Raw genomic sequence first — 17,114 nt, forward strand, 5'->3', positions numbered from 1 at the left:
TATTCTTACCTGACCATCTGAGAGTGCTTTTGATGTGAGAGCTGGCCAAATTTGGAGGTGAGACTCAAAAACCTGGGAAAGTACAAAGAGAACCTAACATTGTGTGACATTTACCTCCTCTCCTCCCCGTAAGGCACACAGTAGCCCATCTTCTTCTATAGTCTGCTGTGCTGGATGCTGGTCTCACTTCAAAGCTGCACTAATGTAGACTCTTTCCAGTAACTTTGATGGAGACTCTCTGGATTTAAGCCAATGCAACCTATATTAGAATAAGTCTCACCTCCTCATCCATATGTAATGTATAAACTCCCTCCTACCACTTTTGAATTTTGTCCTGTTGAGTAGGTTGGCATCTAAAGGAGCCTCTCTAAGCATAATACCAACAACAAAGAGGCAAAAGTTGGATCATAACAAGAAAGCCTGTAAACATAAGTCTTGGCAAGGATGCTCAGATAAGAGAACACTTTCTTGGCCTGCAAGTCACCCACCAAAAGACATGAAGAGAACTAAGAGATTGTCCTTCTTACATCAATCCTTCATTGCTGCTGAACAAAGCCCACCGACTCCTTTCATGCCTTACCCAGGTTGGAATCCACCTACTTTTTCCATCTACTTTTTGATACATTGAGGATTGCTTAGAAACCGCCCTACTGTACCACTGGGAACGCCTGGGGTTCCAGATCAACTAATACTGGATACGGGACAGTTGTTTGAAGCCATTTCCTAAGCCATTACCAACAGACAGGTAGAGTATGTGGAACTGAGTAACAAGGAGAGCTGAGGGCTGTCAGGGGAATTAGTAACTGTTATGAAGAATCACCCAGCCTCTCCCCCACTCCAGAAACATTAAATATTAAGCATTAAAAACCGTGCACTTGTCTTTATCTGGTTAGTTATTCCTTTCCCCTCTTCCTGTCTTTTTTGTCCTGCCCTTAGATGAAAGCAAGACTCTCTTCTGGGTATGAATGAAATGCCCTTGCCCTTTGTTTGTGTTTGCACCAGGGAAGATATCCACAGATAACACAATACAGCCATTGTAGTAAAATTCAAGGCAGATGAACATCACCGCACAAAAGTAGCACGGTCGGCACGCCTCACGGTAGTAGCAGCCAAGCATGCCATGGCAACCAGCCAACCGATGACACTGGCTAAGAGCCAATTTGATTTATTTTTGGCAGCCTGACACCGCATACTACTGTGCCAATCTTCGATCACAGAAACGATAAGACATGACCTTTGAAAGCCAAGGGGATGACTTCTGGGAGAAGGGGACTGATGAAGCTGAAAGAGGATCTGTCCCCAGGCTGGAGGACTACTGGAGTGGCAGATGTTTGGTAGCCCTCCCTCTTTCGTGAATGACCATCGCAGCCATGCGAGCAACCACCAGTGCTGTGTTTGCTGGGGGATGACTGGGAGAAAGGTCGAGACATGGCAAATGTCTTTAAGTCTACGGACAGAGTAAGTACCAAGAGAGAAACAGAGAGGTTTAAAGAGATGAGAGGGAGTAACAGGATGAAGATAGGAAAAAGAAAACATAGGCTTTCTGTCATGAAATATTTCCTGTCTGTGGGAACTGTCATACTGTGATGATGCTCTTTTGTGGAATATTGTTTAAGGAGAAAGCAGCTTCTTATTATTCTGCACATTGTGCTACAGAGCGTACTGCAGAACACAACCTAGCATCCTCAGAGAGATGGACAAGAAGGCCTATTTAATCTTTTTTGCATTTCTTTCTTGGATGGCTCTGGGGGCACTTACCCAGCTGTTCGAGTTTGTGACTGGAAGGCTGATATCATACTGGAATAGGAATTTAGAAAAAAAAATCTATATTCATTAACATTTTAAAGAGACTATCGGTTTGACTGTGGCCACACACCTTCCATGTTTGCTTTCTGCAAACATTGGTAAGCTTGAGTATTACTGCCTGCATATTGAAAAAGTATAAATAGATGCACATACTGGTCTTGAACACTCAAACAATCACTGAAAACTCATTTTAAAATATATATTTGATTGTAGATTTTCCAACTTACTCTGTTGGCTAGATATTTACATAAGTAACAGTATCACGTACAAATGCATATTAAATCATGCATTTAAATGGCCACTTCGAATGATGTGGCCATGAATGGTTGGCCACTTCAAATGATGTTAAAGCCAAGAAGAGCATGGGGAAGATATCTGCAAATAATTTAGAATACTGCATAGAAATAAACCATTCTTTGATCACTGGTGACTCAAAACAGGTAAAATTAAGCAAATGCAATAGCCTGCTACTATGAATTTCCTACCTCTATCCATTAGAGCAGATTAATCTGAATAAAAATAGAATGTTAATTCAAAGCAGAATCACTGTTCCTGTTTAGGAATAAGGCATCCCAAGTCTTAAATAAGAGTTAATTAGCACTCATCCTGCGTAGAGAGGACCCCAGAACACTGATTCACTCTGTCCTATTTTTGCCATTGATGTTTATACCTTTGCCCAAGTATAAAAACAATGCAAGTACAGCATGCAACATACCAAATTAGATTTCATAAATCACATGACATTTATTTTGCCACTCAACTCATCACACAAAATAAGAACAAAGGGCTGCAGACCTGGACAACAAAAAGCCAACTTGGACGATGCAATTTCAAGGCTAATCTCTAGAAATGTTTAAATGAAAGAAGGTAAAACCAGCAACCATTTGTTGTTGTGTACATTTAGTTTAGACTCGCACTCTTGAAGGCCGCTCCCTTTGTCCATACCTTAAATCATAAATGTTCTGCATGAGCAGAACATTATCCCAGTACTTATCTGTCCCAGTACTTATCTGTCCTTTTGCATATCTGTGCTTTCCTATCTGTCCACTTTGTTGAGCAGGAATAGAGTTAGCTATGAAGCTGGGAAGTCTAATTAGAGAGTGGGAATTGTGATTTGTGGAAGAGAAGTAGTGGACCAAATGAAATGATGCAGAAACATCAGTAAGTGCAAGACTGGATGCTGAGGCTCCGTAACATCTGCATCAGGCTGTTTATGAATATCAAGGTGATATGCCACATTTTTGCCCCCACAAGCTAATGAATGCAGAATGCCCTGTACAACTGAATCTCATGAATGTGGAGGCCAGTTATGCTTGGCACTGCCTCTTGATTGAGTTTCATGTGGTGCCTACCTCTGATGTTACCTTTTTTTATGTTTATGTTCCCTTTCTTTGATAATGTAAGGAAGGTAAAGAACAAGAGCGAAACTATCCTCAGGTCTTTGATGCATTTTCTACCCAGGTCAGTATCACAATTCAAAAACAGCTCTTCTTTATGGTTTGTAAACACTATGCCTCTGTCAAAAATGCTCACTTTTGCCTCTCAAAACTTTTCACCTCTTCCCAGGGGAACTAGTTAAGCAGAGTTACACTCAGTCAAGAGAAAAGAATTGAAAACACCTCCTAGAACAACCATTTGCATTCAACCCGCTCTTCTGTCCTCACTCACTGAGCTGTCAGGGCCTTTAATCTTCCCTTTCCCTACCTGATCCTCTTACCATGTGGGTCTGACCCAGCTGACACATCTAAAAGCTTCATGCAAGTATGGCTGTCATGGGCTACTCCAAGTACAGAGGCTAGAAGTATTGGTGTGGATGAAACTATAAGCAATGCTGATAACAAGATGTTCCTGACTAGGATGTGGTTCTACCAGGAATCTCATCCACTCACAAGCAGATGGAAAAAAGACCCTTTTGGCTCCTTCTTGACCCTCCCACCAGCAAGGGTAAATGGTCTCCTGCAGTATGAGAGCACTTTTGTCTTGTGGGATTTGCAGCTCAAGTTGGCAGCCTCCAGTGAGCTGGTATCAGCTCGGGCTGTTTTGTTGCCCCACTGGAGCTGCCTGTGCTAGTGTGACTGGGAAGGTTCATCGCCCTCTTTAGCATATGCAGAGCTTGGGGAGCTCTCCCAGGCTCCTCCAAGCCTCCCATCTGGCTGACACTCTCCTGCCACCATGGAAAAAAGGGCTGGATGGCATTTCCAGCTAGAGGAACAGGAGGTGCAGTATTTCCAAAGCTGCCGGGAAGCAGGGAAGATGGTGTTAAGCAAGAACATGCAACTCCCCCCACCCCTAAAACCCAGCAAGGGGATTCCCTTGTTAACCCTCAGTCTAACCCCCACACCAGCTCTTGCTGGCCAACCTCAGATGCGTCCCCAAGAGACCAAGGGAGGTATCCATTTCTGGAGAGGCCCATTCCCTAGCGAAGCATTCACTCACCTGTCTTCTCTTCGGTTTGGCTGCTCTCCACTGTCTCCATTTGGGGTTGCGCTGTTGCCTTGGCAGTAGCATCCTCTGCGGCAGGGGTGGTGGTGGCAGTGGTGTCAGCAGCAGGCACGTCGGCTTGTTTAGGCTCCTCTTTGTCTTGGGCTTCGTCAGCCTTCAAGGACGGCGAGTTATCAGTGGAAGCTTTAGTGGCACTTTCCGTTTCGGTGGCAGCGGCAGCAGCGGGCTTTTCCTCCGAGGAGGCAGCAGGAGTGGCAGCCTGCGGGGCTGGCTGATCTGAGCCCGTGTCGGCAGCTCCATCCCCTTTTTTCTCCTCCGCTGGCGCGCTGCTGTCTTTGCTGCCCTCCTCCAGCTGGGCACTGTCAGCGGCGGCCGCTTCTGTGGCAGTGGGAGCCTCGCTCTCTTTGTTCTCGGCCGCTCCGCCAGCAGGGCCTTCCTCCTTCTTGTCGGCGGCATCAGTCTCAGATGCTGGGGCATCTCCCTTCTTCTCCCCCTTGAGCTTTTTCCTTGTTATGTGTCCACGGAAGCTGGCCTGGATTTTGGTGGCTGCCTTATGAGCTTTATCTTCTGGTTTGATGCCATCTTGCTCAATCTTTTGGTCCCCATCCTCATTTTTTTCAACCTTTGAAGAAGAACAAGGGAGGAGGGCAGAGGAGAAAACAGGGAGATAAGTTAAGATTTCTCCAGGTGCAGCCCAGGCTCTGGTTTCATTGGGAATGTCCCACCTTCCCCTCCTGCTAACCAGTGACAAGTTTCAATGCAGCCTTTCCATTTGGTATGGGTTTGAAGCCAGGTGGCTCTAATTTCATCCTAGGGCTGGACAGACACAAGGGGGGTGTAAAAGGAATTTAAAGCACCTCATCATCTCCATCAGCAATGCTGAGAGCACCTTGGCTGTGTGGAAAGGCTTGCACCACCTGGGTTGTCTCTATTCCCATGATTTATTTTCCCATCCATTTTGAAATATCCCAATTTTTTCCCCTACCCATTTTCAAAACACTCTCCCGAGGGGGATTTTCACAGTCCTTCCAAAGCCACCTTTGCCTTTAAGTCTTTGTTTCTTTTTAATGCCACCTTGTTTCACAGGTGTGTCTAATGACACCAAGTGTTTTGTCCTTTATAGCTTTTTGGCTCAGGATTGCCAACAGAGAATAGCATTGCTGCCCGCCCCACTGCAGATGCATGCTGTCAGACATACACAGATATTCACAGGATATGCTCCTCACAAATGCCCTGCCTGCAAGCACTCCAAGCACTTTGCCTCTGCTCCCCACTCATGGTTTCAATGAAGGAATAATAGGCAGATAGATATCAGTCTTTCCAATTTCAGCAGATGATTATTATTTCTCTGATTGTTGGGAGGAATTCAGCCTTGCAACAAAGAACAGGCGTTCCCCATGTTTTTTAGACTTAAGCCATGCATTAGAGTCTTAAATAGGACCAAAACAGCCTGTGCCTCATGCTGGTCTACTGCAGACAGATAATGCTCAGCTTGTAAACCCCCACTGAATCTACAGGACATACCATGCTTCGCCCCAATAATTTAGCAGCCCTTGGGCAAGTAACAGCTCAGCTGCATATTGATGAAAGGACACTGTCCTATTAATATTCCCATTGGGAAGCATTCAAAAGAGCTACTCAGAAGCAGAGCCACTGGCCTCTTTGCTGTCTGTACGTGGTCTCCAACACTGGCTCAGGCCACAAAGGAAAGAAAATGAGCTGGCTGAGAAAGATAGCAAGCGTTTATTCCTGGGTGGGAAGAGGAAACCACTCCTTAGGCCATTGCAACTGAGAGGTGCCATCTGGGGAAAGGCCCCGGACCAGAAGACCAGAGAGAGGGGACAGCCTATAAACACATTCAGAAAGCGTGCAGCAGGAATAAGGGAGAAGAAGCCGCTGCAGCTGCCCATGTGGCACTGGAAACACCATGCCTGCGAAGAGGGTGAGACAGGACTGGCCACACTGGCAGCGATCACTGGGAAGCAGACTGGAAGTGATCATTTCCACAGCGTGAGACAAGGTCAGGCACACACTTGTGAGCGATGCCGTGCCAGTGAACCAAACGCTTGGCCACGGGCATGCCAGAGGTGGGACCCACTATCTCCCCCTGGGTCCCCAGTGAGCACAGGATCCCCCCACCCTAGCACTGGTGCCCACCTGGGATCGTTCCCCAGGTAAACAGGGGAGAGATTGGGTATGGTGAGCTTGCGTGGGTATGGTGGCCAAGGAACAAGCAGCCCCAAATCATCAAGGAAAAGAGCCGCTCCACATAGCTGTGGAGGGGTGAGCATGGGTCTGTACGCAGCAGGAAATAAGGCTGGGAGTGAGACTAGGTGCCAGGATGCTTACGTAGGGGGTGAGTGAAGAAGCCTGTGAATGAATATGCAACTGATATTAATACACAGAATTCAGCACAAGGAGATTTCGTGCTCCTGACCATGCCCAGGGACAAAACGGTTGTTGGGTTGTGATAGGTTGTACCTATCACAGAGGCACAGCTGAGCAGTTACATCTACGCTTCCCCAAGTGCATTAAGGGACTTGGTATGGAAAGTGGGCTTCCATGTTCATCTCAGCTTGTCAGAGAGCAGGTGATGGTTATGTGTAAAGACGATGCAGACGTTAACATGCTGTAACCATTCATGTATGTCTTTTGCTTGCATAGCTAACTCTGCGCTGTGTTATTCAGTGTCTGGGGTAAGCTTTTCAGCCCATTTCAGCACAAGGGGATGGAAACAAGTCGGCAGTACCTTTAAACTAGTATGTTCACAGAACAGCTGTGATCCAGCTAGGGTAGTGCAGAGCTCTGCACAGGCTCATCCATCCTGCTCCTTAGGCAAGTTTTACAGCTTGCAGTAAGTCCTGTGTTGCTGTGGCAACTTAACTACTAATACCTGGACTGGCTGGTTTAAGGAGAGCTTGAGTATGCCTGCATTACGCTGTAGCCACAGCAACGTGAAGATAGACTAGGTACTCCTTTATAGCACTTGTACAACACTTAGATGCCCTAGCTTTGACTCCCTCTCCCTAAGGACTGTGGCCAATTTCAAACAGCAGCAGGACTGGGAGACTGGAAAAACAATTTAGACATAACTACAAGACCCTAAAGGTCCAGTCCCATATGCCTGATTCCTGCAAAACCATTAGTGAATGTGACAAAATTGTTAATCCCTGGACAAGGATGGAAACCATTGACTGAAGGGAGCTCTCCCTTGCCACTGGCCTTGCTGCTCTCACATCCCATGTACCTCCTGCGCCAACCAGGACAGATATTATGAAGTGTGGCCTGCTGCATGTATGCCTCTGACTTCAGAGGAGTTACCCTGTTCCCTGGGCTATGCAGCCCTGCGAAGGCTTATCTCCTTCCCGCTGCTCGCAGGAGGCCGCAGGGTTGGTTCTCCTACTATTCTGACAGACCAACTCACGGACAGATGTGCCTGCCAGCCAGCCCTTTACCTGGCAGGGAACAGGAGAGCACTTTTTCTCTCCAGGGAGCTCAGACTGAAACCTCTCACCCACACCTACCGCATTACAGAGAGCTAAAAGGCTCCTTTGCTATTCCGATGACATCACTGTCCTCTTATCCCAGTTGGGATGACATCAGTTTGAGTCCTTGCCAGATCGCAAGGTTTGCAACTGCAAAATGTATTTCCAACAGGGTGCTTTCAGCATGATTTCAGATATAAAAGATAAGAAACATGAGGCTGGGGCAGAGGTGGAGTTTAAGGTCATGGATGAAAGAAGTGTACTAATAGTTTTTCTGTGCCAACTGTGGCCCTCAGGAATGCCATTTCTATTCAGTCCTTCCCCACTGAAGCATCCCAGGCATTTGAAATGACTTATTTTCAGGCTACTGGCCTGCAGCTACTTCTGGGGTAGGACATGGTATCCATATAGTATGTGTGTCATGTTCTATAACAATGGGTTGGGTGAGAAACAGATTGTTCAGAGGGAAACTTCTGTTCACACAAAAAAAGACAAGGGCTCTTCATCTGTGGATTACGCACACAGCAGATAAACCCTAATTAAGGAAGCTGCTCAAAAATAACCTGTATACAGTGAAGCTCCTGGAAAGCAGTTTATCTTCCTTGGAAAGCTAAAAGGGTGAGTCAGCCCTGCCAGGATGTATTCAAAAGCATCTCAGTGGAAAACAAGAAATCTGTCTGTCTTATCTATCTGCCATGCTTCTATGACATCTTGGTTGTAGTATTGTGGCTGGAATAAAGTGACTATTATTACTAGTGTTTGTACAGAGTCTAGAGCTTCCAGCCAGGAATCAGGTCAGGTAAGGATAGGTTTCATATATTAGTATTCCATCACACATCCCCTTCATTTACACATTTATGTGTAAAGTAAACTCATATTAGTATTTAATATTGACATATTCATGATATTGTAAGTGCGCATGCAACATATTGTCATTTTACACAGAGCAAATGTCCTCTGCTTCATTTAGTGTGAAAAAAATCATAGATCCTTCAATGGCAGAAAGACTTGAAATCACTGAGGCTGGTGGATACATAGCTATATGGATGTATAAAAGGACACACATAGTCAAACATGTCCATTTTTTTATTCGGACCATCCCTACATACCCACTGAAGCCAGTATGCAAAGCTTTGCCTTTATGAAACACACTGTTAAGCTTTTACGTCTCTATCTACACAGCCCACAACATCCTTCCAATCCTAGAGGGATGATCCTCTCACCATCTCCATCTGCTTGTCTGCCACACCTCCCGGTTTCTAGGACATCCCTTCCCAGGCAGACTGTTCCTGTAAGTGAGACTTTCCTTGCTGTCACATAGCTGAGACAGTAGGAGATAAGAAATTAATGTTTAAGACACAGGTAGGGCAGAGGTTAGTTCTTAGGTACCAGGAATGTGGAAACTGCATGGAGCCGTGACCCCAAGAAGATTTCTAATCTCTGGCCACCTTTCCACCTTCCATCTCCAAACCCACAGCTTACAGAGGGGTCAAAACATGGCAAAGAATGAAGAAAGTGTTACTATAACCTCCAGGCCTTTCTAAATGTCCCACATGCTTTCATGTCAGGAAAGGAGAAATGGAGAAACTAGATGTCTTCCAGATGTTCCATGTGTTTGCAGCCACGCATAGGCAAAGAGCGAGAAAGGAGGGGACTACGTGCTTTGGTCCATGCTTGCTGTTTGTCCACTTGTCTCTTGTGGTGTACCTCATTGCCTGGCCTTGGAAAAATAATCACATAGTTTTGTATTTTGGATGCTGGGATGGAGAGATCAAGAAAGAACTTACTGTTCCATTAAAAGGTCTTTCAATATTATATGGTCTCCTCTGCCCCTCTCTATAGCTCTCCCTTTCCTGATGTTTCTCTGCCCGCCAATATATAGCATGTGTCAGCCTCCTTAATGTTCGTCCTAGGATCAGGCTGCTATACACTCAGTCATCACCCTGGTATCCTGCTCCTTTCTGTCCTTAGACAGGAGCTCCTGTTTAACGTGACACCAAATCCCAGAGCCCTTTGATTCACGTTGCTCTCTCCTGGTATTCTGAAACCCGTGCGCCGTGAGTCCAGATTTAGGACTTACACAGCTTTCAGCAGAGAAGGCATCAATACTGGCCAGAGCCTGGACATCCGAAGGACCAGTGACAGTTATCAATAACCCGCTTCACAACCCAAGGGAAATATAATACCTGATTAAGAAAAAAACCCAACCCATGTTCTCCATGCAAAGATATAGGGACCCCAAGTCACTCCTTTCTCATGACACCTGCGCTAAGGTATGTGTGGAAGTCTTTCCTTCAGTTAGCTAGGTGAAGTAGCGCTGAATCAACTAATCGCCTGTGGTACTTGTAGGGTTAAGGTGCATCTCAGCCCATGCTCTAATCTTGACTAGAGCACAATGTATGTTCCTACTGATGTTATTCAAGGTCACTTGGGCCCAGACTCACAAAGACATTTAGGCACCTGACTCCCATTGATTTCACAGGATTGAGTCACCTCAGTGCTTTTGTGGGCCTGGCTCTACATGACCTGATTTGTCTCTGAGACAGCATTTAAGGAGCAGAATGCATTAAAAAAAAAGACCAGCTGTCTCCCCAGAAGGAGTGAAACATGGACACACGAGAGAGAGAAAAGGCTTTCACGCCTTGTGAAGTGAGGAAGCAATTTAGCACAGAGAACAGCTTTTTTTAACCCAGTTAAATGGTGTGAAGACACCTGGCTAGAGGATGGCAACTCTCAGCACAACCTGTCTGCAAGGCGAGGAAACAAACAGAATTCCTTTTTTTCCCAGGATAACTATGGTGATGGTGGGTAAAACACCCTTGAGAGAGAAAAGGTTAATTCATCTCTCTGAAGGCTTACGCAGGATGGTTCCCCAGGGTATAACTAGCAGGGCTTAAGCTCTCCAGTTTCAAATCCTCTAACAATGGAGTTTCCATCCTTTCCTCTACAAGATCCACTCACATGTAGGAAATCTCCCCTCTATTTTATGGTGCCCGGAATGGAATAAGCTAATGATGGTCAGGCAGATGGATGGATGTTATTCACCTGTGTACAGTGACTGAGAAGAGAGGTAGAAAATAATCTAAGCTAAACCTATTTACATATTTTCAGTGTGCCTTCTCAATAAATCCATTATACTCTCCTCACCTGTTTTGTGACTCTCCTTTCTGTTTGTCACCCTGTTTCTGTTAAGCTGGTGGTCAACCATAGTGTCGTCTACCACCTGACAGCTCCTAGAGCTCCAGCAGTTAAATGGAGAAAGGCACTCAGTACTGCCTATGCTGCCTTTGCAGGCTGGGTGAAAGAAAGAAGGGCCTTGCCCCTGAAGCTGATGCAAAGTGGCTGATGTCCAGGACTCATGGTTTCTGGAGCAGAGTGGCTTGTGGATGTCATTGGGGAAAAGCACTTGCCATGGGTCTGATCTGGGCTCTGTGGAGCACTTCGGTGGTTGTGGGGCACAGGATGCGTTCACTCATCCTGTTCATTCAAAGCACCCACAGTCTCAGAGACAGGACTGGGTTGCAGCTTGCCAAGGCGGTGCTTTTATAGTTAATGTCAAGAGCATGTGTATATCCTGGGGTATGGCCCAGGCGTGTGAGGGCATTGAGGGCACAAGGTCTGTGTGGACTGTGTGTTTGGCCTTGGGTGTTTGGCACGATCAACATCTATGCTCTTGCTTCAGGTTGGATCCTGGCACATACTGTGCTGTCAGTTGTGCCTAGTCTCCCTTCTGGAAGGAAATACTTGTGTCGCTCCAGAAGGAGCCAGCCAGCAGGCGTTCAGACCAAGGGACCAAAGCCTGGAAATTAAGCAGGAAGGTATCCAAGTTGACAATGTAAAGCCACTCCCAAAACAGACCATGTTGAAGACATTCAGCAAAAGGACCAGGTGAAAAATTTCCATTGAACTATGCTTTGATTAGAAAAGTCCATTCAAAGAATATGTGATTTCTGCTGCAGATGGGCTTAAACAGAAACGCAAGCTTGGATGTCACTGGACTAAAGAGAAATTTTATCCAGGCTCAAACTATGTGGTTTATGTGTCCTGTTCAGGGCAGTTCGGGCAAGGATGGTTGCTACTATGTGAATTATTGTCCTGGTTTCGGCTGGGATAGAGTTAGTTTTCTTCCTAGTAGCTGGTATAGTGCTGGGTTTTGGATTTAGGATGAGAATAATGTGATAACACACTGATGTTTTGGCTGTTGCTAAGCAGTGCTTACACCAGTCAAGGGCTTTTCAGCTTCCCATGCTCTGCCAGGTGCACAAGAAGCTGGGAGGGGGCACAGCCAGGACAGCTGACCCACACTGGCCAAAGGGCTATTCCATACCATATGGCGTCATGCTCAGTATAGAAACTGGGGGGAGCTGGCGGGGGGCAGCAATCGCTGCTCGGGGACCGGCTGGGTGTCAGTCAGTGGGTGGTGAGCGGCTGCATCACTTCTTTTTTTCCTGGGTTTTGTTCCTCTCTCTCTCTTCTTGTTTGACTTTTCATACAATTTATTATTACTATTATTGTTATTATTTTATTTTATTTCAATTATTAAACTGTTCTTATCTCAGCCCACAGGTTTTCTTACTTTTGCTCTTCAGATTCTCTCCCCCATCCCACCGGGGGGGAGTGAGCGAGCGGCTGCATGGTGCTTGGTTGCCGACTGGGGCTAAACCACGACAATTATTTTAAAGTAACACTTTCAGACTCTAAATTCCATTGTCTGCTGACCATGAGCAGGTAATGAAACCCTGAATTATTGATCTCACTCCCTCCCACCTTTTCTTTCTCACTCTCTTTTTTTTCTTGCTTGCTTAGTTTTGGACTCCACAAAAATTTTCAGGGAATTGTCATTAACCTCCAGTGGCTCAGAGTGCCTGCCCCCATGACGGCTGGCCACATTTGCTTCTGCTCTAGCTGCAGCCAAGGGCCAGAGGCTAATTTACAACTCAGACTTGCTTCCCTGAGATCTGGTGCAGGCAGCTGCTGAGCCTCCCCAGAGTCCAGGGTTATGCAAGGTCTCTAGAGCCACTTCCACAAGAAGCAGCAGCTTGTGTCCTGCAGCTCCTACCCCATTCCTTCCATGGGAACACAGGGCTGCACCCAGCTCTGGTGATGGGAAGTATCCCTACTTCCCTCCAACGTGAGTAAACTGCAGGCAGGGATACTACAAGCCCTTCCACTGCTGGTCTCTGAGGTTACCTTGACCTTTCCTGGTTGCACCTAGAAATTGTGAGGAATTTCATGCTGGGACCATCAGTCCATGGGCAGCTAGACTGAGGCCCTGTCACTAGCTCAGCACCCGCTTGTGCTCCTTGCTGGTTTGCCCAGGGTTTTGCAGCCAGCAGAATAACAATGAAAGGCTCAAGCCCCAAGTCCATCCAGTCTCTGAACCTTCTTTTTAACCTGCCTGTTAACCTTAAATCTCCTCTGGTACTTCCTTCTGGTAGTGACTGCCAACACCATGAAATCTCTCAACCAAGTGATGAGAGAGAGCTAAGCATCAAGTAGCTCCCTCCCTGCTTGACGGTAAGCTCAGGGCTGTTATTTGTTCTATTACTATTATTACTATTATTATTATTATTATTGTTATTATTATTAGTTTAGTTTATGTCACTGGAAATGGGTGCAATTACCTTCTGAGAAAGCATTTGCAAGTTCATTGAAGTCAAACAAACATCCCCAGCAATTAGGGAAAGCAAGGCACGGAGTAAGTCCCAGTGGCTTGGGAAGCTGCTTAGAGGGTGGGCTCTGCTACTGCAGCAGCGACCTTCCCCCCCAGCACAGCCCCAGGCTCTGCCGCTGCAGGGGTGGGCAGGGAAGGGGAGGTGTGGGGTTGAAACCCTGGGTGGGTAGAAGGGGCACTGCGAGGAGCTGGTCTGGTCAGGCGGAAGGCTAGGGGAGGTGGAAGACAGAGCTCAAGGCAGAGAAGGAAAGGAATGAGAGTAGAGGAGAGGATTGAACAAAGGAACCAAATGGAGAGAGAAAAGGAAAGGCGGGGAGAGAGAGGTAAAATCTGTCCAAAGCCAAGGCACTGAATGGAAGAGAGGCAAGTAAGCAAGAGGCACAATGACACAGATGTGATACAGAGGAAGGGGGAGTGCAAGGGAGAGAGAGAGAGAAAATCACTGATCCACATCTGAAGGGTGTGACAGCGGGAAATACCAAGAAAAAACAGGCAGCTAAATAGCCGAGCAGGGTCTCCTGGAGAAGATCTGCGTTACTGACTGTGCCACAGCTGAAAGAGGTGCTGGCAGTGCTCTCTCCGGCCCATGCCACCTCGCTGCACAACCCTGGATGTCATTTCCATGAGCACTGGGCTAGCAGTGGTCTGGAGGATCCTGGGTCAGCCTCTCCAAAGGGCCCCGCTGGGGAGCTTGCCCTGTCAGTAAGCAGGCTGATTTGGATGTGGGTGAGTTAATGTGTGACAGCTCCAGGCTGAGCCTTTCCTGCTCCTTCCCCACCCTGGACAGTGGAGGGGGGAAGCAAGATGGAGCAGCTTCTCCAAGGCAGCAGGGAGGTATGAGAGAGGAAATCCAGGTGAGGAATGAAGGTTGTTCAGTCCTTCATTCTGTAGCTCTGTCACCCTACTTGTAAAATGTAAAGGGCGATGCTTACTCTGCCCTTGAAACCTGAAATTTTGCTGTGGTGCTGCAAGGGAGGCAAGGTGCTCTCATGAATGTCCTATTCAATTATCACAGACCATCCCATCAGCCACGCTCATGTCAACTAAGGCTTCAATGAGGAAAATGCTTTGGCTGTGCACCAGCCTCCGCTGTCTTCCCACACTGCTCTACAATGAACTTCTGCTCCAACAGAGCGTCTGGACAGTGATGTTTCTACAGGACCTTTCACCCCCCACTGCTTTACACCTAGCACTTGCACGAAGGAGAAAAGGTCCCTCTCCTCCTGAACTGCAGCTACTGCTGGGGTGAAACCCCATAGCTGCCACCTGTGCCCACAGCCACATACAGCAGTTGAACTTCAGGGGGGACAGGGGTGTGTATCCCCCCTGAAATGACAGGGTGACCTGAAGAAGGTAGCAACCAGGATTCTTGATCAGGATCTGGCAAGGACAGTAAAGTCAGTATTGCCTTTCTCACTGTTCATTATCCTCCTGGTCAGACCTTTGTCTTTTGTTTTTCAAATCTCCTGAAAGAGAGCCTAACCCACTGCACCACCTTTAGCCAACAGCTTTCCCATTCCCCAAGGAGCAGAGTACAGTCTTTCAAATCACCAGAGCTGTCCCCAGCAAAACCCAAGTAACCAGAGTTGCAGGTCTACATAGTTTGATAAACTGGCTCTAAAATAGCTCCGCCTAAGATATCCTCTCTCATAACCTCTTCAGCTTTTGTTCCAGATAGAGCAGTCCCACATCCCCACTGCAGAGCTGAACTGTGTGTGTGCCAGGATCTTGTAACCCCAAAGAGCAGGAATCCATAGCAAAGGCTTCTACCTATTGGTATAGACTCCATCTCCTCACTGGGGCAGCTGGCTTTTTCTCAGCTTCTGGTTCTGATGGGTTCAACGGGTCTCAGGGGCATGGCCTCTTCTTACCGTCCCAGATTAGCTCTGCTGGCTCTGCTTCTTGCTCCATGGGATTGCCTCACCCCGCTAACACAAGCCCCAGCTCCACTAGGACAGGGTGCCAGCCTTGCTGCTGAAGGCAGAGAATGATGGTGTTGAGTGCTGGCTCTGATCTTCACGGAAGCTCAGTTTATTGATTTGTGTTGTGGATCTTCATGCCCATCTGGGCTTGACTGACCCAGAGGTTGCCCTTACGCATGCACATGTACTTGTTCCTTTGGCTTGCTCTGGCCATTCTCTCCACCCACCTTTACTTCAGTGCTACCACTGGTGCTGATGTTTGCTCCACAGATCTTCTGCAAGGTGGCTGATAGGGCTCTCATGACAGCATGTGTATGAACTCACCACAAGCAATGGGTAAGACATGGACCCCTCTTATGGATCTGAATTCTTCACAGCAACAGCATGTCTTGGATGCCAGAGACCTCATAGAAAACAGTCTATGAAATCACTCTTGGCCTACATTTTTTTCTTGTTCCTGTTATGTGTTTAAAGTACAAGCCAAGAAAGAAGAGGAGAGATCCCGTATCTCCTCCCTCCTTAGTCACTAGTTCAGGTGAGAACAGGACCAGTTAAACCTACTCTTAAGATACCAAATATAGGGGACAGGTCCCACTATGAGCTCTTAGATATTGCTGACTTACAGCAAAGTGTGAGAAGACCTAGACCATCTCTCTCTATTCCTCCTATCCCAAAGTTTGTACAGCTTACTAACAAACAGTTGTACTGAGATCTTATTGGAAGTTCAATGCCAGATGCAATGTTGGATGGTGAAAGTGGAGTGTAATTTCATTGATTTCAATGACATTTTCACTAGGGATAATTTTTACAAGACCTCTGTGATCTGCTGCTCCAAATAACTTGCACGAGGAGACATTGTTATGTTCCAGAAGGACTCTGAACCTAATTGAATTAGTATTTGTAGTGTTGCAAGAGCCTCAAATGCATGGTGGTGTAGCAAGGTAAAGCATTGTGCAATATTTAGGCTGTGCTCTTATCTATTCCCTCCTGCCAGTGCAGGATGAGAACATCCTGAAAGCAGGCGTAAGTGTCTGTCAGAACCTGAAAAGGTCTCCAGAGGGGACCTGTATGACACAGCTGCTTTCACCCAAGAACCTGGGCTTGACTGCCTGCGACCGTGCCCCGTTTGTGTAACTTCAGTGCTTTCCAAGGTCCATAAAACTGACGAATCGGGCCTGTGATTGCAGCTGTCACTCCTGAGTGGCACAGCGCCAAAGGCATAATGTTGTGCCATACCCCTCTCCCATCCTTCAGGTAGGGTTGTCACCAGAGCACAGACATGGCTTTGACTGGAAAGATCCTTTGGGGCCACAGGCAGCTGAACACGAGACCCAGTAGCCTCAGGGCTTAATCACTTGTTCTAGAGACTGGCACTGAGCTATGGGAAATGCACATGTGGCTTTGAGCCATTTTGTTTCCTACTTTGCTCCTCTACTGTATACAGCCCTATTGAAGAAGGGGGAGGGGGGAGGCAAGCCTGCCGTGCATGCTGCGATAGACCCTTTGTGGACACTGTTAAGCTACTGCTATAAAGACCTCCAGCCAAAAGGAACATGTTGAATAGATGTGCTAGGGAAAAAAGCCACAAGTGTTTGGATTTGCCACTTATAAGGGCTAGTATATCACAGCCACATTTAAGTAGTCACCCAGAGCTTCTCCTAAGCTTCCTGCTGTAGGAGAGCTGTTCTTTCTTTCCATTTTTTTCATTCCCTGGACTTCCCATCTTTAAATTGTTATTGAAAAAGGGCTTCAATAAGCTTTAAACATCTTGGTCCTAAAGTCTTC

General features: G+C 46.9%; 1 protein-coding gene across 1 annotated transcript in view; it reads right to left on the reverse strand.

Moving 5' to 3' along the window:
• The window catches only part of GAP43 (growth associated protein 43), a 57,025-nt gene that overhangs the window by 19,355 nt on the left and 20,556 nt on the right, over nucleotides 1–17,114 (reverse strand). Inside the window, exon 2 of the mRNA XM_075512705.1 lies at nucleotides 4,243–4,870. Coding sequence (XP_075368820.1) covers nucleotides 4,243–4,870 — 628 coding nt within the window. The remainder of the gene's footprint in view (nucleotides 1–4,242; nucleotides 4,871–17,114) is intronic.

Source organism: Mycteria americana, chromosome 1 (genome assembly GCF_035582795.1).
Source record: "Mycteria americana isolate JAX WOST 10 ecotype Jacksonville Zoo and Gardens chromosome 1, USCA_MyAme_1.0, whole genome shotgun sequence".
Classification (NCBI taxonomy): domain Eukaryota; kingdom Metazoa; phylum Chordata; class Aves; order Ciconiiformes; family Ciconiidae; genus Mycteria; species Mycteria americana.